General features: G+C 33.7%; 2 protein-coding genes across 5 annotated transcripts in view; one reads left to right on the top strand and one right to left on the bottom strand.

Annotated features, from left to right (window-relative positions):
- cyc (basic helix-loop-helix ARNT-like protein cyc) overlaps window positions 1–25,833 on the bottom strand; it is a 77,589-nt gene extending 51,756 nt beyond the window's left edge. Inside the window, exon 1 of one of the 3 annotated variants that reach the window (XM_074176338.1) lies at window positions 25,686–25,833. In XM_074176338.1, coding sequence (XP_074032439.1) covers window positions 25,686–25,711 — 26 coding nt within the window. In that variant the 5' untranslated portion in view covers window positions 25,712–25,833. Of the gene's footprint in view, window positions 1–799; window positions 1,368–25,685 lie in introns of those variants that run through there. The other 2 variants (XM_074176339.1, XM_074176337.1) reach the window with 2 other exon arrangements.
- LOC111518085 (inositol polyphosphate-4-phosphatase type I A) overlaps window positions 1–26,422 on the top strand; it is a 106,647-nt gene that overhangs the window by 30,650 nt on the left and 49,575 nt on the right. The gene's annotated exons all lie outside the window — the stretch shown is intronic.

Below are 26,422 nucleotides of genomic sequence, written 5' to 3'. Positions count from 1 at the left end.
ATGTGTTGACAGTTGTAATAATGAAGGAAGAACTTTTTTGAGTATAAATATCGGAATGTCATCTAGACCTGACAATTTTTAATTTTTGAGTTTGTTAATCAATAAATGAAGTTATTCAATTTCTGTGAAAGAATTCAGATTCAGATTATTTATTAACCATTTGTAGCCAAGCTGTGCTTGGATATGGCAAGTCATATTACACATTATTAATGTTATGCATAACAATTTTTTATAATTACAAATTTAATAAATTATTTTGAAAGTGCAATATTCATACAAGGAACATACTTACATACAAATATTGAAATAAATTAGGTATTTTTGCTATAATGTAGAAATATTGAAATCACTTTTGAAATAAAGGTTTGTGTTGAAAGGAATTTGGCTTACCAAATCAATGGGAATAACAATTTGGGAAAAAAAATTGTGACCTCAAATGAAAATGAGTTATTGGTGAGTTTGATAATAAGTGAAATTTCAATGATATACAAACAATAAAAATAGTAAAAAGAATAAAAATATGAAGAAAATTAAATAGTGGAGAAATTGCGTTTAAATTATGAACTAAATATTTTGATCCTGCTATGACATATCCTTCTTTATCTTTCTTCTTTCATCAATTTTAGATCAACTAACACTTTTGTGACAAATCCCAAGCCTCTAACATTCACCTCAACCCCTATTTCACGTCACTGATACAATGTAAGGAGTAGGAATGGCCCCGCGTGGATCCCTGCAGAACACATGGATAGATAGATTTACATCAAAACTGAACAATGGTTTTCAAAAAAAAACTTACTCGACCATATTCGTCAACTCATAGTAAGTAGGCTGATATTGCTGTGGTTGCAAGTTCTGCTGCACTGCCGCCGGCTTGAGCTCTTCAAGGGTGATGAAATCTCTATCATCTTCCTGCATGTGAAGAAGCCGCGAATACGAAACGTCCTGAACCGAAAAACTCCGCGCCACCATTTTCCCGCGTATTTTCACTATCAAAACATGTGCCCGCAAGAATTGAGCGCAATTAGTGAGTTACGTGAAACGTCTTTTTCTGCGTAATTAAACTTGCACTTGGCCGATGGATCGGTGACATTCAAATGTGGCAACTTCTTTCTGTTCAGTTTATATCGGCTTGTTTGAGCGGGAGCAGTTTGAAATTTAAATACGCATGCCCTCGAATCAGAGGCAGTTACGTTTCATCCCTTTCCTGTTGATTAGTATTGTTCTTTTGATTAGCTAACTCCCACATGTGTAGCTATCGCTGTTATCTTAGGAGGCCTGGCCGCGCCTATTTTGTCTTCATGTGTATGAGAGGAGTTTTTGTTGGTGAAGGGAGGATGTGTTTTTGTTTTGCTGCCTCTAGATTTTGAAATACAATATTTTCCGCTTTCCATGAATCCGCCTTCATAATGTGGAAACTGCGAATTTTATCAAATTTGAAGTGCGGATGATTCTTTGAATATACCTACTTCTGTTTAACCGATGTAAAACATATATTTTTATTAGTGTGGTATGTTGCGGGAAAATTTGTTTGGCAAAAAATCCATTTGTATGAAAAAGTTTTGAAAACTCCTACAAACAAATTGAAAAAGACTGTTCTAATGAATTCTGAACTGAAGTTTTAAAAAACATACCTATTTGTTGTTAAAAAAAAGGCGGAAAAAATATTAGAAGAAATAAAAAATTCTTGTATGCCATTACAAAAGTGAGTATCTATAACGGTCAGTAATATTCAGAAAGTTTCAAAAAATCAGGCTCAGTCTCTATTTCATTGGTAATTTCATAGGTTAGTTTCAAAAGTATTCTCCATTTTTTACTTCAGTCGTTTTTGTAGCTCCATATCTCCATAAATATTTATGCTACTGGTATACAGGGTGTAACTAAATAAGTGTAAAACATTTAAGGAGGTGGTTCCTCATCGAAAAAAAGATAGGATTTTTCATATAAAGAAATTTCATTGGAGCATCCCTTGTTAAGATACAGCCCCTTTAAGGGGGTACATAAAATTTGTAACAATTTTTTTCACAAGCACTAAAAAAGTTACAATATTGAAATTAACCTGACGTTTTGTACTACCAAATAGACACTTAGCCAGAAATGTATTCGGTTTACCCCATGGTTTTAAGGGGTGGAAAACGCAACCCCTAAAATTTATTTCCAATGTAACTTTTTGTCTTATTATTTATTTACCATTTAAAAATTTATTTCCGATAGCCTGTTTCATTCTAAACAAAAAATGTCTCTTGGGTTTTTTCCCAAAATAAACCAGTTCGCAGCAAAAAATTATTTTAGGAACAACTACAGAGATACATCGTCGTAAATGCGAAAATACAAAACTAATCTATCTAGTAGGTCGCTATTAGCGATAGTGACAATTAAATAGGTATGACGCTGTCAGTTTGTGAATTTTCGATTAATGAATTATATTGAATTACAATGAATTAATACTAATTGTGTGTTGTTGTTCTGTTCTTGATTTGTTACTCCAATAATTCACTTGTTATTAAAATGGCATACACAAATGAGGAAATGGCTATCGCAGGGAAATGGGTTAAAAGCTTCTAGAAGATATGATGAAATGTATCATCAACGGAAGCATCCTTCACATAGAATATTTGCTCGACTTCATCAACGATTACGAGAATATGGTTCATTCGACAAAAGAACGCAGGATTGTGGTCACCATCGAGAAATACGAACACCACAGCTTAAGGAAGAAGTACTTAATTTGATTGAAGAACAACCTACTACCAGTACTAGAAAGATTGCTTTCCAGCTTAATGTTGATTATATGACGGTATTTCGAATTTTAAAGGAACAACTCTTATACCCTTACCATCTGCAACGAGTACAGGCACTGTTACCGCGAGACTTTCCAAACCATCTTGAATTTTGTAATTGGATGCTGGAAATGATTAGAAGAAATTGTGACTTTCTGAAGACGATAGAATTCAAAGACGAATGTAGTTTTTCTCGGGACAAGATTATTAATTTTCATAATTACCACATATGGGCTGATGAAAACCCTCACGGTATTGTCGAAACTAATCATCAAGAACAATTTTCTCTTAACCTGTGGCTCGGAGTTATTGGGGATGATTTAATTGGGCCTCGTTTTCTACCTCCTCGATTAAATGGTGAGGTATACGTTCAATTTTTAAGAGAAGTGCATCCAGTACTGCTGGAGGAAGTCCCTTTGGGCGTCAGAAGGGATATGTTTTTTATGCATGATGGGGCTCCCGCCCATTTTAGTCAAGTAGCACGTCAGAATTTAACTGAAACATATGCAAATCAGTGGATAGGTCGAGGAGGACCACAGAACTGGCCCGCTCGATCCCCGGATCTCAATTCTCTCGATTTCTCTTTTTGGGGCTATTTACAGCATTTGGTTTATCGTACTCCTGTTCGCGATGTAGAGGACTTAAGAAACCGCATCATCGATGCGTGCAGGGTAATCAGAGAGACTCCAGGAATATTTGAGCGAATACGTGGCTCAATGCGCCGACGTCTAGACGCATGCGTAATGTCTGAAGGTAGACATATTGAACATTTACTATGATTTCTACATGTTTAATCGTTTAATGCAGGTACTAACAACAAAATAACAGTAAATCCAGTTCGCATTTATGACGATGTATCTCTGTAGTTGTTCGTAAAATAACTGGTTTATTTTGGGCAAAAAACCCAAGAGACATTTTTTCTTTATAATGAAATGGTAAAGAAATAATAAGACAAAAAGTTACATTGGCAATAAATTTTAGTGGTTGTGTTTTCCACCCCTTACAACCATGGGGTAAACCAAATAAATTACTGGCTAAGCGTGTTTTTGGTAGTACAAAACGTCAGGTTAATTTCAATATTGTAACTTTTTTAGTGCTTGTGAAAAAAATTGTAATACAAATTTTATGTACCCCCTTCAAGGGGCTGTATCTTAACAAGGGATGCTCCAATGAAGTTTCTTTATATGAAAGATTCTATCTTTTTTTCGATGAGGAATCACCTCCTTAAATGTTTCACACTTATTCAGTCACACCCTGTATGATGTAAATAAAATAGAAATTTAATTTTTTTGCCTTGTTGATGTTGTCGAGTAATTTTCTGACAATTTGTCCCTACGAATTCAAATTGAACTTGGCAATGATGGTGTTAATGAACGCACTATTCGACGTTGGTTTGAGAAAGTTAGTTCCGGAGATTTCAGCCTCGAAGTGGTCGACGTACAGTAATCCAGGATATTTGGCTGGATCTATGTCATTCTGGTAAACAGAACTGCAACTACGACTGTTCAAGGCGAGGTCATTAGGTGCAGGGTCACCGGAGGCTGTCCTCAAGGTGGGGTACTATCTCCCCTTCTGTGGTCGCTCCTGATGGATAGTCTGCATGATGCCCTCGACAGAAAACAAGTAAATCTGCAAGCTTATGCAGATGACCTTGTCATCTTGACAAGGTCCACGTCGGGAAGGGTAGCTTGTAATATCTTCCCAAGCACGATGGACCTCAATTGGAACGCTCACTTGGAAAAAGTTTCACACAAAGCCAAACTGTCGAAGAATTTGTGGTAAAACTTGGGGTTTAGGTCCTGAACAAATCTATTGGATTTATGTGATGATTGCCAGACCAACGATCACTCATGGTGCAATTGCCTGGTGGCCGAAGGCTTTACAGAAAACAGCCTAGGCGAAGGTCTCTGGCTTACAGAGACAGACTTGTCTGGACATCAGTGATGTCATCAGTACCACACCGTCAACGGCCACGGAGATCCTTCTAGATCTACCTCCTCTCCATAGTTTTCTAGAGAAAGAGGCCAGATGAACTGCATATAGACTTGTGCAGCTTGCCATTTGCACAAATTAATTTGATGCACAGTGCAACAGACTATTGGTTGACACTGGAAGTCACAGCATTCTGGAAATGACCTCTGACTTTATGCCTCCAACTGTCAACTACGAAATGCCTTTTAAAGTACTATTCCCGAGTACAGACGACTGGATCTTCGGGGAGAAGGAAATATTAAGAGCAGATAGTTGTTGGTTCTCAGATGGATCAAAAACACCTTCCGGTTCTGGTGCAGGTGTTTTCAGTCGCAGACCTAGGACAGATATATCTACCTGACTAAGAACCTACGCGACTGTATTTCAAGCGGAAATTTACGCTATTGAATGGTGTGCGGAGATTGGAAGAATCCAACCTCATACACAAGTCATTAAAAATATTCTCGTACAGTCAAGTGGCGTTGGAAGCTCTTGGCTCCTACCGAGCAACGTCTAAATTAGTAGCAATTTACCAAAACGACTCTACTCGATGGGAAGACTTAACAGATTGTCTCTGGTCTGGATTCTTGGCCATACTGGCCTGGAAAGCAATGATGCTGCTGACTCCCTTGCAAAGGAAGGTGCTGCAAGCAGCTTCATCGGACGAGAACCTGTCATTGGCATCGCTTTAAGCTTTACCAAATAAATATTGAACACCTGGATGGCAAGAAGATTTATGGACTTCTGGCAGAATCTTCCAGGATTGACTCACTCCAAGGCGTTTATTCACCCTTCGAAGCTTGATACCAAACAGTTGTTAGACTACAGTAGAGATGAACTGCGATGTTTAATAGACCTTCTTACAGGTCACTGTCATTTGAATCATCATATGCAGAGACTCGAACTGTCAAAAGACAGTGTGTGATGCCTTTATTTGGAAAATGATGAAACAGCAGAGCACATATTTTGTGCCTGTCCCGCTGGGGACCCAATCAGGTTTTGGCGAAAGAACTGGGCGTCAGCTCCCATGCGATTTTTGAAAGGTTAAAAATGTATTAGAATGCTCGAAAAGTGGATGCCACACGATTTGAAGATCGACAGAAAGTGTCTGTTCTTTTTTGCTTTTGCGAAACCGAAACGGTCGTTTTTGGGAGCGGATCGTCACGTGTGATAAAAATGGATCCTCTACGATATCAGGAGACGTTCCGGACGCTGGTTCAACACCGATTACCCACCCAGACACTTCCCAAAAGCGAAAGCCCATCATGGTAGTGTATGGTGGCCAGCAGCTGTTGTGATTGACTATAACTTTCTGCAACCAGGCCAAACCATCACAGCAGAGTCCTATTGTGAGGAAATCGACGAAATGTAGGTACTGAAAATTGTATAAGCAGCTGCCGGCACTGGTCAATAGAAGAGATCCGACCTTGCTCCACTGCCACACTCACCATTCTCCCCAGAAACCGGGGATGGCAACTCCCTGGTATACTTACTTACCTTTTATCCTCTAGAGTTGAGGTCTGCGTTCTTAACAACGCTTTGCAGCTGAAATCTTTATGATCCCATCTATCAGCAGGTTGTTTCTTCAGGCTCAGTGCAAAATAACTAAACTGTCCATCTAAGCTACGAAGTGCTCCAAAACATTATCGTGCATAGGGCACGTGATCTTCCAGACAAGGCTGCTTATACAGAGTGGCACTAAGGAACGACCGAAATTTTATTTTATTTCAATAATATGCTGCTGGGTAGAGAAAAATGTTTCCAAGTGGAGATTAGGGGCACAAATTAGCAGTTTTTTTCAGCCGTATCAGTACTTGACATTTTAAAAAATTTAACTTTAAAATACCGTATATGTACACACCACAGGAGCGTCAAAACGTAACTGACCACCCCGACACTGTAACAATGAATTCCTCCATCTGATTGCATTTAGCATTTAAATCTGGTTTGCCAGCGTGTGAAGGCTAATTTATTTTACCCAATTGATGCGAATGTGCGTGGTGATCATGCTTTGATCACGTATCTATCTTTGTTTGGGGTATTTTTTTTGTTGGATGGATATAATATAGCCAATTTTGGTTTCGGAGAAACACTTCAATTATTAGCATGATGTTCATTAGATTCATCAGAATTGCCCCATTTTCTTTGAGTAGGAAAATTTCAATTTTAATGATTTCACATGAAGATATGCCCGAAAGGAAGCCTTTAGTTGAAGTCAATTATACGATAGAAAAAATTATCGCTGAAAATTTAATTTCTTTTAGCTTGTAATTCGTTTTCATTTTTATAGGGGCTATTTTTAATCTCGATGTATTACAATATGTGAGTGCATTCTACATTTTCCGGGATTCAATAAGAGAGTGAAACTTGAGAATTTCGAGTTAAATTTTTATAAAAAGTGATTTATTTTTTGCATATTCATACCGGTCAAAATCGAAGTTTCAACGTCAATTCTGTCGTGGATCTTCTCTTGACCAAAGAACTACAATTGATTCGGTGTGGACAACGCAAGCGGGAACTCTGTAATCCCTGTTAATTGAATATACAAACGATGGACTTGTTGCAATACGCTTTTTCATTAAGGGGTTTTGATATATGCGATTAAAAAACGAACCAACAACGCATAAAAACGTATTCCGGATTAGATTACATTTCGAAATAATTTTAATAGCTAGAAATGAGGAAAAAGCTGGCTGTGTTGATTTGAAAAGCCTGTCGATATGTTTTAAACAGAAGTTATCCCCTTATTATGGTTGTTTCAAAAGTTTTGCCCGTTTTCATGAGTCTACTTTATGTATAGTCTATCCATTCCTAATTGGAACGGCAATAAAAATAAGAGTACAGTCATAAACATTTCTTGCCTGTGGCCCCTAGTCGCCCAGATAGTTAGTAAACGTGCTATCAAATGCAGTTGAGGAATAAAGGCTCGGCTAGCTGGACTGACGGAATACTAATTTTTTGTCCGTTTCACAATATTTCTTTATCAGTGCCGTGTGTTTGTGGGGTTAGGTGATTTAGTGAGTGATTTTGCAAACCGATTTTTGAAAACTTTTTCTAGAGATCAATTACCCTAACACCAAACTGATATTTTTGCACTCGACGCGCGTTTCGCTAACAATGTTAGCATCTTCAGGAGAAGCAAATTGATACTGAATCTAAAGACAAGGGTTAGCTGTTTATATACCTAGAGTTTTTTCGTCCGATGTGGACTTTGTTAAATGATGATTATCCCAATTGATTTTTTGGTAATTAACTAGTGGAACCACTACCTGCAAATTAATTTGTCAACAATAGATTAAAAAGCGAACAACTTAATTCACAGGTAGTGGTTCCACCAGTTAATTACCGAAAAATCAATTAGGATAATCATCATTTAACAAACAAAGTCCACATCGGACCAAAAAACTTTAGGTATATAAACAGCTAACCCTTGTCTTTAGATTCAGTATCAATTTGCTTCTCCTGAAGATGCTAACCTTGTTAGCGAAACGCGCGTCCACTGAAAAAATATCAATTTGGTGTTAGGGTAATTGATCTCTAGAAAAAGTTTTCAACTTTTACAACAAAGGTTCCAATCCCATCGTTTAAACCGATTTTTGTGAAGATCTTAGTGTTTTTGGGTACTTTCATCAATATGGCTTTCTGGAGACCTTTTGAAACAAATGATAACATTACGTGTGAGGAATCTATATCAATCGACAGGGATCCGGAATTTGAAAATAAGGACTTACAAGTTCAAGTTCAGCGAGTAATTTTAAATATTCATGAATGCTTGAAGAAGGAAAACTGTCACACTTCACATAATGCTATTGTGAATAGAATATGCGAGGTAACGAAACTATCTCGTTCTTCGAGTCATTAAAATAGGGGACGTCATTGACCATGCAATTGACCATGCATGCAATTGACCATGCAAAGGAATAAAAAATTCGCAAACGTTGATGGTGCTACAAAAGATGTGATTCGGCGAACAATTTATGGTATATACCAAAAAATGAAGTACCAACCTTGGAAATGATTTGATATAAATTACTCTACTATCCCGATTACAATTACAAATCTTTAGAAACTCTACGAGGTGTCTTATTGTCTTGTGGTTTCAAATATAAAAAATTGAACAATCGGATGGTCATAATGGAATCGACACGCATTGTTCAACTCCGACAAGAATATTTGAGGCGAATGAAAAGCTACCGAGAATCCAGCAGACATATAATCTACCTCGACGAAACTTGGTTTGACACCCATGATGTTGTCAAATATGGCTGGGTAGACGAAACCAAGTATTGAAACGTGTTATAATTTTGCATGCCGGGAATGAAAGAGGTTTTGTACCTAACGCTTTGCTTCTGTCGGCCAAAAATATAAAAGATTCGTCTGCTGATACCCACGAAGATATGACTGCGGCTTTATTCGAAACCTGGTTCAGTGAGCAGCTTCTCCCAAATATTCCTCCAAACTCGGTTATTGTCATGGATAACGCTTCGTATCATTCTCGGTTATTGACTACAATACCAAACAATAACACAAAAAAAGCAGATATTGTTGATTTCATGTGAAATCGTGACATAGAAATACCCGAAAAGATTCCAACGAAAAAGGTATTACTGGCGACCATGAAACAACGTAATTTTAAAAAAGAGTATATTATTGATTCGATGTGTGAAACACGTGGTCATATTCTCTTACGTTTGCCACCATACTATTGTGTCTTCAATCCAATTGAAATGGTTTGGGCCACAATGACAGAAAGTTTGCGGAAATGTAATCAGTCACCGACTTTGAATGCTGTAGTGCTTGACAATATAAGGCGAGTGGTGAATGAAGTAGGTAATAGGGATATGTGGAAGAACTGTGTGGCCCACGTTATAGAAAAGAGAACAAATATTATGTGCAAAGTTCCGTAAAACCGATCGTTTTTCAACCCGATGATGATTCCACCTCATCCGAATATAGCGAAGAAGAATTTTGATTTTTCTAGCAATTTCGTTGGCCTCTATTATTTTGTAAAGATATGTTTGACGAGAATTCGGTGTGATTATTTGTGTTTTCATTGTATTTTAGAGTTTTCGACTCGGAAATCAACTACCTTAAATTTCAAAGTTTTTCATAATTAACCATGGGGTGATCAATTGCTATGATTTTAAGAATAAGTAACTGAAAAACTACCATTGAAAAATAATATGCCGACGCCTATGTCGAGCGGAAATTCCTTCTCTGTACTGTTCCAATTGGTATTGGAAATACTATAATATCTCAGTGAATACTCATTCAATTCAATCGAAATAAACGACACAACTCGATTAATTCCATCGACATACAAACTGGGTGCTCGGGATTCGATAGAGTTGACGAAGGTTGATTTTGCCTTGTCCTGATTAGCGAAGGTTATATCAAATTCAAATTCAAATTCAAATTCAAATTCAAATTCAAATTCAAATTCAAATTCAAATTCAAATTCAAATTCAAATTCAAATTCAAATTCAAATTCAAATTCAAATTCAAATTCAAATTCAAATTCAAATTCAAATTCAAATTCAAATTCAAATTCAAATTCAAATTCAAATTCAAATTCAAATTCAAATTCAAATTCAAATTCAAATTCAAATTCAAATTCAAATTCAAATTCAAATTCAAATTCAAATTCAAATTCAAATTCAAATTCAAATTCAAATTCAAATTCAAATTCAAATTCAAATTCAAATTCAAATTCAAATTCAAATTCAAATTCAAATTCAAATTCAAATTCAAATTCAAATTCAAATTCAAATTCAAATTCAAATTCAAATTCAAATTCAAATTCAAATTCAAATTCAAATTCAAATTCAAATTCAAATTCAAATTCAAATTCAAATTCAAATTCAAATTCAAATTCAAATTCAAATTCAAATTCAAATTCAAATTCAAATTCAAATTCAAATTCAAATTCAAATTCAAATTCAAATTCAAATTCAAATTCAAATTCAAATTCAAATTCAAATTCAAATTCAAATTCAAATTCAAATTCAAATTCAAATTCAAATTCAAATTCAAATTCAAATTCAAATTCAAATTCAAATTCAAATTCAAATTCAAATAAAGAAAAAAAAACACATTGTACAATCACATAACACAGAAATACATACATAAAAATAGAAAAAAAGCAATGAACATGAAATCAAATTAAAAACGGTTTGTATAAGAGAATAACCAGCTCTTTAACTCTTCGAGATAAGTTGCGAATTCATTCAAGTCATAGAAGCATTCTGATATCAGAAGTTCTCTCAGCTTTCTCTTGAAAATCCTCAGGGATTTAATTTTTCTCAATAACGTGGATAATTTATTGTAGAAATAGCTACCTGCGAAAATTGGCGATTTTTTATAAAATGAATGTTTACATTTACTTATCCATAAATTATCTTTTATTTCTGGTGTTATAATCATACTTCTCACTATATTTGATGAGGTTTTTCCTGTTTATGAAAGTATATGTGAGTAGCTTCATAGGGTATATACACGTAACTGTCAAAATATGATTTTGAAGAATGAAAGTTCGTTGGATATCCTAAGCTTGTCCCCATACTACTATGCCATACGAAGTAGCTGAATAGGCAAATGCATAATACACATTCAGGAGGGATTTGCAATCTAGAACATTTTTCAAAGAGCCTATTGTATAGAAAGTTTTATTAAGTTTACCACAAACATTGTCTATTTGTTTATCCCAAGAGAGATGTTGATCAAGGACTGTACCCAGAAATTTTGTGTCACGTGATATGTTTATATATTGCCCAAAAGAATATAACTGGATTTGAGGGTGTTCTATATTTGTTGTGATATTCTACGCAAGCAGTCTTTTATTGATTGATAATTAGTCTATTCTTGAAGCACCAGCTTTTGAATTCCTCAAGAATAATTTGTATTTTTTGTTTTAGTTTATTTTCGGATATATCTGAAACAAGTATACATGTGTCGTTGGCATACATCAGAACTTTCCCTCATGTAATACTTTGTTTGCAAATTTTTTATTTTAATTTTGCATTTCTTGTTTCAATAGTCCAATTTTTTATTTTTTGGGTGTTGTTTGTATTTTATTTCATTGTAATTTCAGTTTTTTTTGCTAGATATAGATAATTGTTATTTTTCCAGTTAATCTTTTTGATTTTTTTACAGATTCAGGGATTTCAAATCAATTTATATCATATTAGACAATGGAAGTCCGAACTAATGAAATGAAGCAAATATGAAGTTTGGTCTCACAAATGTGACACATTTTTTCTTTTTGGATATGATTAATTACGTTTATTATACCACTTTCAATGAAAATATTTATTTGAATGTTTTCTACACCCCTCAATTACCTATGTGATTACTTACCCCATATACTGTGACAACCATCCACGGCCTGGGGTTAAAAGTCACACTTTTCCTTTTCCATTAGAATTTTTATATTTCCTCTATTAGAGAAAAAAAAAGAATATTTTTTTCAAATGAGTATAAAAACACTATCTATTAATAAAAAAATACCATTGATAATTTAAAAAAAGGACACTAAAAATGTAACATACAAAAAATGTGACTTCCAACCCGGTCTCCCCTACTCTCAACTGTTCTACCACTTTCTAGAGGCCTCACATATTCAACAGCATGTAAAAACGGTAACATTCTTCAGGGACGAGTGAAAATAACACTATGACAGAAAAAAATGTATGTTCCACTCCCCTGCTGGTTCGGGTCGCTAGTTTTTTTATACCCAAATATTTTTTGTAATTTTAACATCTTGTCAAAATTGGCGAACCTAATACGTTCAATAACTGCCGCGGAAATAGAACTATTTGCCTGTCTGCAAGCAAAGATCACCCAATCAATACCATCTTGTTAAAAATTGCATAACAGGATTCACATAATCACCAGCCTGATAATGAGCATCTAAAAACTATGCGACAAAATTCGCAATAATTACATGTATTGTCGCCAATAGCAACCGTTCGTTATCTTAACTACGTTCTCGGACATCTGATGCACCTCCGAAGAAAGCGCGTGAAAGGCGTCTCAAACGTCCCGACGCCCCTTAACCAGACCTCAGGTGTGAGTTTCCGATTTCTTCAATCAGCCACTCTGGACACATATTCTATTGAAGTGATCGGGTGACGTTTTCATGTGATTTCGTGGGAAATTGAAACGTGGAAGAATAACATGTTTGCTGTGATATCGGGTTTAATATTTAATTGTTTTCGGCAAAGGTCATTCATTACATACAGGGTGTTCCCAAATGCCATATAAATATTCAAAAGAGTGATTTTATGAATTATTCTAAAGAGAAATTCTTGTAAATCCGCATCCCAAAATTCTTCGGTTATGTAGGAAAGCGCAGTAGGGTTACAAATTTTTATTGTCAGCTTCCTGGAAACTTTCAAATTCTAAATTTCGACTGTATATTGGCCAAACAAAATCAATAGACTCAAGAAAACCGGTAATTTACTGAATGACCAAAGAGAATTGAATAACTCCCCATTACAATCTCAGGTACACATAAAACATCAAATGGTCATGTAAAACTCAGTTACTTGAAATATAGGTTCTTCAAATTGTAAAATTAGTTATATAAAGCATTTTAGTTAGTAAAGACACGCCTGAAGAAGCCATTGTATGGCGAAACACGTGTTGCGTTTTTATAAAACTGTTTAGTGAAAATCTCAGAATGAAGTGTTTTTTGAATACTTCAGTCATGGATTTTCATCAAGTTTCAGCCAAGTCATTCATATATAATACAGTGTCAACCCACATGCTGTTATTTTAAGTAAATATTGTTAGCATATAGATTTTTATTTTATTCTGAGAATTTATTCAATGGTATCGATTTTCGAAATATTCAAATGACATGAAACTCTGGCAGAACTTACCAAAGTTAATAAACTAGACTGATTTAGCATATCAGCCGTTGAATAATGAACTTCAGGGACAATTTTCAGAAACCGATTCTGTTAAACATTCTCCAAATGGAAAAAAACGTGAACTGAGATGTTGCAATCTCTCAACATATCTGAAATAAGATCATATATCTTAATCTACAGTTTTACAAGTTCTATAAGCAAAAAAGTGTCATCTGTAGGTACTCTGTTACAGAAACATCATTACTAAACTTTTCCCGTCATTCCCTGTCATTATTTTCCCCACCTTACATGTTCATTATTACTGATATTATTTTTTGATCATTATTGTTTCAAGTGGCGTAGAAATCACATAAACTGTGTTTTTATTGATTACGTATTTTAGGAAAAAAGCATGTAGAGCTATAGTTATTGCATCGAGTATGAACCGTTCTGTTAAACGTCGTTACTGGATGAAGGAATGGTTTTAAAAACGCGGAAATTATTTATATTTAGTGTTACTGAAGTGATATGAATGGATTATTGCGAATGATTCAACCAATTCCAACACGAAAAAATGCGGTTATGCGGAACAGTTTACCAGTTAATGAAAGATTGGCTTCAACTCTGAGATATAATTGAAGTAACCTTTATTGTGAATACTCAAAGCTATCGGCATCTGAAAGGTTAAAAAACAATACAGAGAAATAATGCCGCTGCGAACTAGTCCACGTCGACTAAAGAATTGGCGGTTCGTATTGGATAATTTTTACTAACCGGGTTTAATGATTGGCTGAAGTGTCATAAAATTGAATTTGAAGTCATGTTACGATGACAAATAGAATGTGGGAATGAGTATCGCCGTTGTGTCGTCAGGATTATTATTTAAAATAATAAACAAACGTCAAGCAGTTATGGAAAGCAGAAGAATAGTGGAATTGCGTAACAAATACTTAGAACAAATAACTAAATATAAACAAGAACACCGACAAATTTTCTATTTGGACGAAAGTTGGTATGACATTCACGACACAGTTACAAAAGGGTGGACTGATGGTTCGAGAATGTGTACGCCTACCATGCCTGCAAACAAAGGATCGCGACTAATCATTGTGCATTGCGGAGAAAGTGAAGGATGGGTTCCAAATTCTTTGAAATTATGTGGAAAAAAACTTGACGATTACAATGACTATCATAAGAACATGGAAGCTAATATTTTTGAGGAATGGTTTGAAAACGCATTGATCCCAAATTTGGACGCGAATAGTGTAATAGTTCTTGACGAAGCTTCCTATCATTCGCGACAGCTTATCAAAGTACCGAATAAAAATTCGAGGAAATATGAAATACAAAGTTTTTTAATGGATTACAATTTGTATTTTGAAGAGAACTATACCAAAAACCGACTACTTGAAGTTTTACAGACAAAAACATTTGAAAAAGTGTATGCCCTTGAGAGTATTGTTGAAAAATATGGACACACCATCGAGTTGATAAGGAGGTAATAGAGCTATTTAAAGAAGAAGTATCTAATATTATCGAAGAAGACTGGCAGAACAGGGTTGAAAAAGTAATTTTAATTGATAAAGATTATATGCAGATTGGATACTTCCATATTAATGGTGGAAATAAATTTATTATTGATTTAAATGACGACAGTGATAGTGAAAACAGAGAATATGGAAGAGGAATTATCAGAAGCTTTCGAAGAAAATTAGTGAAGTGTTTTGAAGCGATCGAATATATATATATATATATATATATATATATATATATATATATATATATATATATATATATATATATATATATATATATATATATATATATAAATTGGATAATGTTAGCGACTGGAGAAATGTATGGTAAAATGGATTAACAGGGTCTCTCAGTCAAAAAATCAAAAATCAAACTCTGCTTTACTTTGCCAAGCTTTCGCTTCTAATGGGAAGCTTCTTCAGGGCCTATAATTTAATGATTTTTGAATATTTTCGCCTTTGAATAATATTACAAATCATACTTACAGTAAAAATGAGTGAAAAACAATAAATTGAAGATAGAATTGACATAAAAGTTAACATGTATACGATTTTTTTTGTGGGTTTGACAAATGTCATACCTTCACATAAATGTCATTTTTCAATGGGTATGATGATTTGATAATTTTTTACTGTAATGAAAGAGTTATTGATTGATACATCTTTCATTATTATTATGTTTTTGATGTAGTTCTAGTAAATTACTATATATACTGCTGAGATTATCAATGTCAGTTTTCTTATTCATACAATCAGAAGACTTATTAATTTCCACCATTTCAAGAAAAAGGCGTTTGGAAATATTTTTTTCCGTATGTAAAACTTTGATATTAGAGAAATTTGGTTTATGACCTGTTTCTATAGAGTGTTGTGCTAATGTACATGATTTTTTATTGAGCTTTATATCACTTTTATGTGAAGTTATTCTATCATTAAGAATTCTAGATGTTGTTCCAATATAATTCAAGTTACAATTATTACAAGGAATGTTATAAATCACATTTGACTTTTTTGTTGTTTGAATACTAAATTGAAAGATAAAACTGATACAACAAAAAAGTCAAATGTGATTTATAACATTCCTTGTAATAATTGTAACTTGAATTATATTGGAACAACATCTAGAATTCTTAATGATAGAATAACTTCACATAAAAGTGATATAAAGCTCAATAAAAAATCATGTGCATTAGCACAACACTCTATAGAAACAGGTCATAAACCAAATTTCTCTAATATCAAAGTTTTACATACGGAAAAAAATATTTCCAAACGCCTTTTTCTTGAAATGGTGGAAATTAATAAGTCTTCTGATTGTATGAATAAGAAAACTGACATTGATAATCTCAGCAGTATATATAGTAATTTACTAGAACTACATCAAAAACATAATAATAATGAAAGATGTATCAATCAATAACTCTTTCATTACAGTAAAAAATTATCAAATCATCATACCCATTGAAAAATGACATTTATGTGAAGGTATGACATTTGTCAAACCCACAAAAAAAATCGTATACATGTTAACTTTTATGTCAATTCTATCTTCAATTTATTGTTTTTCACTCATTTTTACTGTAAGTATGATTTGTAATATTATTCAAAGGCGAAAATATTCAAAAATCATTAAATTATAGGCCCTGAAGAAGCTTCCCATTAGAAGCGAAAGCTTGGCAAAGTAAAGCAGAGTTTGATTTTTGATTTTTTGACTGAGAGACCCTGTTAATCCATTTTACCATATATATATATATATATATATATATATATATTATATATATATATATATATATATATATAAATAGATTAGTACTTTTTGATCATTCCCATATTGATTTCAATTTAAGAGCCACCGGTATACAACTGTTTCTTGGGTGTCACACCAATAGGTGGTTCCACTTATGTTTCGCTTGCGTTTACGCAGCTATTTTTATCTAGTACTTTCTTGGTTTTTTTTCATTTTGTCTTCAATCGAGAACCGCCTGCCCGGTACTGACGATGCCCAATAGGCTGAAACAGTTGTATACCGGTGGCTCTTAAATTGAAATCAATATGGGAATGATCAAAAAGTATCAATCTATTTATCTTTTGATTTTCATGGAATTATTTTCCAGCAGCTTGACTGCATTAACCTTTCTCGATTTATATATATATATATATATATATATATATATATATATATATATATATATATATATATATATATATATATATATATACATATATGTGTGTATATATAAAATCGAGAAAGGTTAATGCAGTCAAGCTGCTGGAAAAAAAATCCATGAAAATCAAAAGCTAAATGAATAAGTACCACTCTGATCATTCCCATATTCATTTCAATTTAAGAGCCAACGGTAGATAGCTCTTTCAGCCTATTGGGCATCGTCGGTACCGGGCAGGCGGTCCATAGGTGGTTCCACTTATGTCTCGCTTGCGTTCACGCAGTTATTTCTATCAAGTACTTTTCTTGGTTTTTCACATTTTGTCTTCAATCGAGGACCGCCTGCCCGGTACTGACGATGCCCAATAGGCTGAAACAGCTGTCTACCGGTGGCTCTTAAATTGAAATCAATATGGGAATGATCAGAGTTGTATATATATATATATATATATATATATATATATATATATATATATATATATATATATATATATACAGGGTCCTGCAACAGTGGCGCGGTGTTCCATATCTCTATATAGGAAGCAGATAGGAATCTAATTTTCTATAATATTACCTTATTGCTCGAGCTCGACAAAATAAAAATATTGGCGGTCACACAGGGTGTTCGATTTTTTCTGGGCGGATCCCAACTGTGTCTTTTTAAATGGCAACCTATATTTTTTATCGCTTTGACGGTTTCTTCATAGAAAATAAAATAAACTTTATGCATATCTGCACTTCGAAAATATTGACGGTTTTCGAGATATCTAGCATGACAGGTTTTTTTTTCCAATATTCGTCACTCAGAATATTTGAAATTATAAAGTGGTGCCAAGTCCAGTTGAAATTTTTTTTTGGTCGAATATTCTACATTGGTAACTCTCTCAAACGATATATCTGAAATCGACCTGTGATATACAGGGTATGAAAAACCGCTTGCCAAATATTGTAAATGAAAATTTGCAAAATCTTCCTTATATTAAATGGAACACCCTGTATATTATTGATCCATAAGAAGCGCCAACGAAACCTCTACAAATTTCATTAAGTATTCCCTATGGCTAAGTTCAATAGTTTTTCTTAAATGAGCATTTCTTTCGAAAAATGGTCATTTTTTCAAAGCGAAATCCATTTGACGACTGATAAGAATATACAAAAAATACCCTTTCCTTAAAATATCGCCCATTCCTAAAATTACCTGTTGCTAGATAAACAAGTTGCGAATTACACCACAAAATGGACGTTCTTGAATAGTTACAATAATTTCAAAAATCTCGGAATTTGTGCCATATTCTTTCGGTCTAAAACAACCTTTCAGCGAATGAAATATTTATTGGAAATCAAGTAGTCTGGCAAATGACAGAACAAAATATTTGGCTGCAAATGAATATTGAAATTTTTAGTCAATCGTGAAGTTGAACTGTCGGTATAATTTCATCAGAATGTTGTTATCAAAAAGTGATTTGATTGATATGATTTTCATATTAGGTGAATCAGACAGGAATTGTTTATTGGCAAGTAGAATTTATTCTCAACGGTATCCAGATAGAAGGCATCCAGATGAAAGATCTTTCCGAAAGGTCTTGGGACGATTCGTTGAAACTGGATCTATTAATTATTCCAAACATGAGCGCATCAAGCCAGCTACTAATGAAGATAATGAATTGCAAGTTCTTCTTGCTGTTGAAGAAGATCCTAGTAGGAGTCAACGACAAATTGGGGAAATAGTGGATATAAGTGAGAGATCAGTGCAATGAGTATTGAAGAAACATCGCTTGCATCCATACCACGTTCAGTTACATCAAGAACTACTGTATGTTGATTTCGAGAAAAGAGTGAGATTTTGCAATTGGGCCATGAACAAAATTCGTCGAAACGAATATTTTTTCAATAATATTTTATGGTCGGATGAATCGACATTCCATAAAAATGGATTTGTAAATCGACATAATTACCATTATTATGCGACAGAAAATCCTCACTTATTGAGACAGGTGGATTATCAACATAGGTGGTCGATAAATGTCTGGGGAGGCATCATTGGAGAATATGTAATTGGTCCATACTTTTTTGAGGGACATATGAATGGTGCAATGTATCTCAATTTCTTACGAAATGATTTACCAGGTTTGTTAGATGATATTCCTCTTGACCTCCGCAATAGAATGTGGTTACAACATGATGGTGCACCTGCTCACTATTCGGCAGAAGTGAGAGATCATCTAAATGAAGTATTTCCCAATAAATGGATAGGACGGAATGGGCCTGTACGGTGGCCCGCTAGATCACCAGATTTGACGAAACTAGATTTTTTCTTATGGGGATACATAAAAAATATGGTTTACGTTGAGCCACCAACTTCTCCCGAAAATATGCGACTTAGAATAACGAATGCTTTTCGCAGCATTACACCAGCTGTCTTGCGCAGGGTAGAACAGTCTTTCAAACATAGACTGCAGCTCTGCATTCAAGAAAATGGAAGACATGTTGAACATATTTTATAAAAGTTTCATTATCAACCTTAATTAAACTCTCCCTTTTGTAGTTTTGTAATTTGCCAGTTGACAAATTTGAATATCTAGAACTCAAGCTCTGAATGAATATAATAACATGAAAAAAATAGTTATTTATAATGTTTCTTTCTTTTAACTTGTTTGGTTTGATATTGCACGATTTATGAGTGAAATTCTGCATCCAATGAAAAAATAATTTTCCATTTAGCAAAAAGTGATAGGTACATACATTTATTTCGTTAAAAAATATTTGTTTGGACACCTTCTAATGTACAAAATTGAAACAAGATATCTTTCGTATATTTTTATCAGTCGTCAAATGGATTTCGCTTTGAAAAAATGACCATTTTTCGAAAGAAATGCTCATTTAAGAAAAACTATTGAACTTAGCCATAGGGAATACTTAATGAAATTTGTAGAGGTTTCGTTGGCGCTTCTTATGGATCAATAATATACAGGGTGTTCCATTTAATCTAAGGAAGATTTTGCAAATTTTCATTTACAATATTTGGCAAGCGGTTTTTCATACCCTGTATATCACAGGTCGATTTCAGATATATCGTTTGAGAGAGTTACCAATGTAGAATATTCGACCAAAAAAAAATTTCAACTGGACTTGGCAACACTTTATAATTTCAAATATTCTGAGTGACGAATATTGGAAAAAAAAACCTGTCATGCTAGATATCTCGAAAACCGTCAATATTTTCGAAGTGCAGATATACATAGAGTTTATTTTATTTTCTATGAAGAAACCGAAAAAGCGATAAAAAATATAGGTTGCCATTTAAAAAGACACAGTTGGGATCCGCCCAGAAAAAATCGAACACCCTGTGTGACCGCCAATATTTTTATTTTGTCGAGCTCGAGCAATAAGGTAATATTATAGAAAATTAGATTCCTATCTGCTTCCTATATAGAGATATGGAACACCGCGCCACTGTTGCAGGACCCTGTATATATATACGAATATGAAAGTTATTGAGTGTCTTGATATAGAAACAGAAGTTAATATCGGACATAGCACTCAAGAAAGTGGCAAACCATAGACACGTGTTTCGGGCTTTTGGCCCATCATCAGTATGGTGCAGCCAAGTGTAAGGATGGGCAACACTTGGTTACCAAAAGATAGAAATACAAATGCACGGAGCCACCAGCAGGAACCAACCGCACATTTGTGGTTTCAGTTGATAGATCTTGTGTTTACAAGAAAACTATCAAAATCACCACGGAGGCAGCTATAGCTACCTGCGTGACATCCAAAAGCCCGAAACACGTGTCTATGGTTTGCCACTTTCTTGAGTGCTATGTCCGATATTAACTTCTGTTTATATATATATATATATATATATATATATATATATATATATATATATATATATATATATATATATATATATAAAGTTGAGAATCTTAGCAACTGGAGAAATGTACAGTAAAATGGAATAACGGGGTATCTCATCCAAAAAATCAAAAATCAAAACTCTGCTTTACTCTGCCAAGCTTTCGCTTCTAGTGGGAATCTTCTTCAGGGCAGTAAAAAACAATTAATTGAACATATAAATCGAAGAAAAAAGTTGAACATCAATGGAGTATTTTAGTTTGACAAATGTCATACCTTCACATAAATGACATTTATGTGAAGGATCCTAAAAATTGTATTTGAAGAACTCAAGATTTTTGACAAAAACTAGTGCCAAGAAAGATAACTCAATTTCCGTTGTTTTTCTTATTATTCCAGACGATACCGTCATGTTACTACCTATTGCATAATGTTTGGATAATCAACGGTTGTCTGGAACAGACGAATAATATATTGGCGTTGATTCACCCATCATTTGCAATTCTTTCAAATAGGTAAATAAGGGAGACAAAAGGAATGAATGTCATGAACAGACATATACGTCACTAACAACGGGAACGTCGATTATAACCTTTATAATGACAGAAGTGATCGTATAATGTTTTAGCTCAAATGATAATTATTATTTAGAAAGAAGTAAATACTACAGGGACGGTTCAAACTAATTTTCTATATATGAAGCATGTGATACGCATGTAAAAAGTATTAACTGATATACTTTTATAATCTTTTAGAACATGGAAAATCGTTTATCAGAAATTATATAAATGAAGAAAGGACACGACAAACAGGACAGGACAGGACAGGACTGGACAGAGTCTCTACCCCGATAATTTGTTCATTAATACAAGTACTTTCATTTTCTGGTTCGAACCTGAAAAAACTTGTATTGTTATTTATATATACAGGGTGACTCTTGGGGTCGTCAATAGCGAAAAGTATAGATAACAAAATTTGCTTTCGGTTATACTAGAAAAAACTTTGCTGCTTCAAATAAGACACCCTTCATTTTTCACAGTTTCATATTCTAGATAAAATTCGAGATGTATTTCACATAACTTTTTAGCAAATTTTCATTTAACACGAGCACTACTCTCACAACCCGCCAGAACTGCAGCACTCTTCTCGAAGGTTGTTTCACCAACTAAGATGTCGTCACCTTGACATAAATGATCTTACATCAAAAACCATAAATTTCCTTCGCAAGCTTCAACACATTTGGAAAACGTTTTTTCACACATCAAACAACTTAAACGGTCTCCAATATGATTCGCGAAACAGGACATTATCTTCAAACAAGAGTGTGGGAACACGAAGAGTCCAAGAAAACCAATGCCACGAATTACACAGCACTAGTAGAACACTGTAGGAAAAAAATTATTTTGAAAACTTCGCATCTTAGATGTCCAGTAGTATCTATCGGAAAAGTTTGATGAGGAATCTTCCACCAGATGAGGGAAACATAAAATTATAGAAATAGAAATAGATTTATTAGAAATAGATGTCCTAATATACATAAAGAATATACAAATATATCATTTGTTTGAAGGTGATTGACAATGTTTCATGATGAATTTCACTAGCTCGGACTTCCATTGTCTATTATATAAAATGATTTGAAATCCCTGAAACAAATAAAAAAGAAGAATTGAAAATGAATAGCTGAAAATAACAATTATATTAACCAAAATAAACCTGAAATGAAAAAAGAAATAAAATTTTCTTTATTTTAATTTATTCAATTGTTCTATTTTTACTTGTATTTTATTTCACTATTATTTCATTTCAGGTTTATTTTGGTTAATATAATTGTTATTTTCAGCTATTCATTTTCAATTCTTCTTTTTTATTTGTTTCAGGGATTTCAAATCATTTTATATAATAGACAATGGAAGCCCGAACTAGTGAAATTCACAAATATATCAGTTATTAAACAAAACACAAAATAAACTAAAATATATAAGACCTATATAGTGTTACTTTATTTAGTTTCATTAGAAAGCTTGTTATAGTCCAAGAGTTCTCTGTGAAATATAAAGTTCATTGTTTTCGCAAGGTTAGTTTGTGGAATAACCAAGTCATCTCTTCCTCTTGTATCGTATTTGTGTATCTGATGATTATATGTAATGAATTCATTGAAGTAATGTGGTGCTTCTCCAGTGAGTATTTTAAATATGAATATCATAGAAAAATATTGTAATCTATCTTTTACTGTCATCCAATCCAGAATAATAATAATTGATAATATAGGAGTAAATTTATGGCCTTTTATTAACAAGCGCATTCCTCTATTTTGTAACTGTTGTGGTAGAGTAGAGATAGAATTACCGTCTAGTAATGATACAAGAGTAGCACAGAAATCAAAGTGTGGTGGGATTATTGTTTTATAAACAGTCAAATTAGATTGGAATGTTAGTTGTCTACTAATTCTAGTAAAGAAAAACATTTATTTTTTGGAAATTTCATTAAACATATACTGGAAATGGTTTTTCAATATTAAAATATTATCAACGATGAAGCCCAGGTATTTGAATTCTTCCACAATTTCAATAGTTTCGCCGTAGATCTCAATATTAATGGAGTTGATCTCATTTAAGTTATATTTATATTGTGTTGTCAATATCATATCTTTCATTTTAGTGGTATTCAGTTTGAGTTCGTTTATGTTCAAAAACTTCACCACGTTTTCAAGAGTCAAATTAATTTTGCGAACAGCATTATGAATATCAGAGTCGCTTGCTGCAATGAGAGTACCATCTGCAAAGAGGTTGATGAACTCAGAGTCACTAATGAAATTTATGTCATTCAAATAAAGTATAAACAAAACATGGCCAAGCACACTCCCTTGGGGACCCCGGTATCAATTGCTTTTTGACTTGATAGAACGTTGTTTATTCTAGTACATTGAGATATGTTGAGTAAATAACTTCTGAACCATAGCAACACCCTAGCAGGTATTCCATAATACTCTAATTTTGATAGCAAAATAGATATCTACAGTTTCGAACGCTCTTTTGAAATCTAAAAATACTGCTACTATATATATTTATTGTCATCAATTGGCAATTTCCATTTAGACAAGGAAAAGCAGTTTCACATGAGTGTTGCGATCTAAAACCTGATTGATACTCCATCAAAAGGTTGTTGTCTTCAATATATGTGCTTATTTCATTATAAGCGGCTAACAGCTTCCGGATCAATAGGTTTATTTTCTGATGCACAAGAAGATTTTTCAATAAAATCAGAACTTATTTGGTTTTCTGTCGCTAATTCAGCTGTAGCTTCGGCTGTTAGATCAGTATAAAGGTGATTCAGACATACGTGATTTATTTGATTGGAATGCCATCGTACAATTTTTCCTTTCCCTAAATCGATTTCAAAAGTAACATCATCGTCGCCAGTTGTAATGTTTTTGTATCATAATAGCATTTAATGTGTTAAATAAGACGCATACACTTCAGTTACATTTTATTGAATGGCGAGGAATCTACCTCGAATTCTGAATAACTGTCCAACATAAGAAAAATAATAAAAGAAAATAACATTCAGTTTTTTTTACATTGCTCACCAGTGGCAGGTGGTATTCGAATTTACCACACCTTCATTGACCGAATAACGAACGACCTATGACAAGACCTCCTGATGCACTACGCCATGGTAATCGAAGGAAACATTCAGCAAAACCTTGACATTTGATCAAACTTAGCGTTCTCTTTTTGGTTTTGGCTCTCCTAGGATGACTGGACTTTGGTGTCGGTGTCATAACCATATGCCCATGACTTCACCAGTTTTAACCCTTTCAAGCAGATCTGGTTGCCTGTTAACGTCATTCAATAATTCCTGCGTTTTTTCGAAAATCGAAAATTCAGCAATTTTGTGACGCTATCACAAGCTTCATGCCCAAAATTTACAAAAAAAAAATTGCATAACCTGAGCCCACCGAAATGCCAACATCCTTAGCAACTTCTCTAATAGTGATTCGACGATTCTCCATAACAATTTTCTTCATTTTCTCAACATTTTCATCGGTTTTTGATGTGCTTGGGCATTCAGGGCGAACGCCGTCATTCACATCTTCTCTACCTTCTGTGAAAAGCTTGTACCACTTGTTAACATTTTTCTGACTCAGAGTAGAATCACCGTATGTCACTGTCAACATTTCAACTGTTTTTTGAGCACTCAATTTCATTTTTACACAAAATTTGATGCAAATTCTTCTATATTTTTTTTCGATAGCAGAAAATATTCTCGCCAACAAACTGAACATACCTACAAAACAGCTGAAACTGTGAATATATATTCAAAATGAGTGTACCAACTTAAAAAAATTCAAAATCGTTAATCGAACGGTCCACGTATAATAATAGGGCACCAAATAATTGATTCGTGCGCGGTTTCTGGATGATTGAGGCCGGCCCTGACTAGGATTCTCGCGAGATTCACAACAATATACTTCAGAAAAGAAATACCATTATGTTCAGATAAAAAACAAATAATTTTCACATACCCATCATCACTTCCATTAGACATCATTACATTTACTCATTCACCAACTTGTACAAGCCATTATTTATATTATTCGATATATAACATGCTACTAGAATCAAACCGAACATTTAGTTCCATTATAATAAACTAATTAAAGTAAATAACGATTAAAGTTCATTATGTGTGTGTTTATGTTCAAGTTATATCAGCTATTTAATAATTTCATGATTACAGTTTGTTTTGGACCACTCGGAAGATGGTGTCGTGATCTTTCGCCCATTTTGGTTTTTGAATATCGCAATAAGTCTATAAATAATTTCTTTCGACAAGGCTTACTCACTGAGTATGTTTCAGATCGTTTCAGGTTTCCTTAGGCAGTTAGAAAACATTCTAGAATGTCTCGTTATTTATAGAACGTGAAATGATGCGTAAAATCGACTCACCCAAATATTTACCGTTACCAAAATATAGTGGGAAAATGCATCTCTCCACACTATGAGATGAGTATCTAACCATTAGATACAGGAATTTTCTGACAACCTTCTTCACGGTGTCTGTTTTTTGATCAATGACAGAAAGAAAAAGGATGAAAAAGGGTAAATTATTCAGGTATTTTACTTATCAAATTGAAATATATGCAGTATCAAGGACATCGACATATCTTCTAGTGTTAACACTATCGCATTTGAGGATATATATCATTTCGCTCAAAAGTATTTTGGATAAATATGGTTGAACACCTACAATAGGTAGATG

The sequence above is a fragment of the Leptinotarsa decemlineata genome, unplaced genomic scaffold (genome assembly GCF_025532065.1).
Source record: "Leptinotarsa decemlineata unplaced genomic scaffold, Ldec_3_MD MMD2_tig00001719_RagTag_RagTag, whole genome shotgun sequence".
Taxonomy (NCBI): domain Eukaryota; kingdom Metazoa; phylum Arthropoda; class Insecta; order Coleoptera; family Chrysomelidae; genus Leptinotarsa; species Leptinotarsa decemlineata.
Note: the sequence above shows the minus strand (reverse complement) of the source record. Positions and strands in the feature narration are given on the sequence as shown.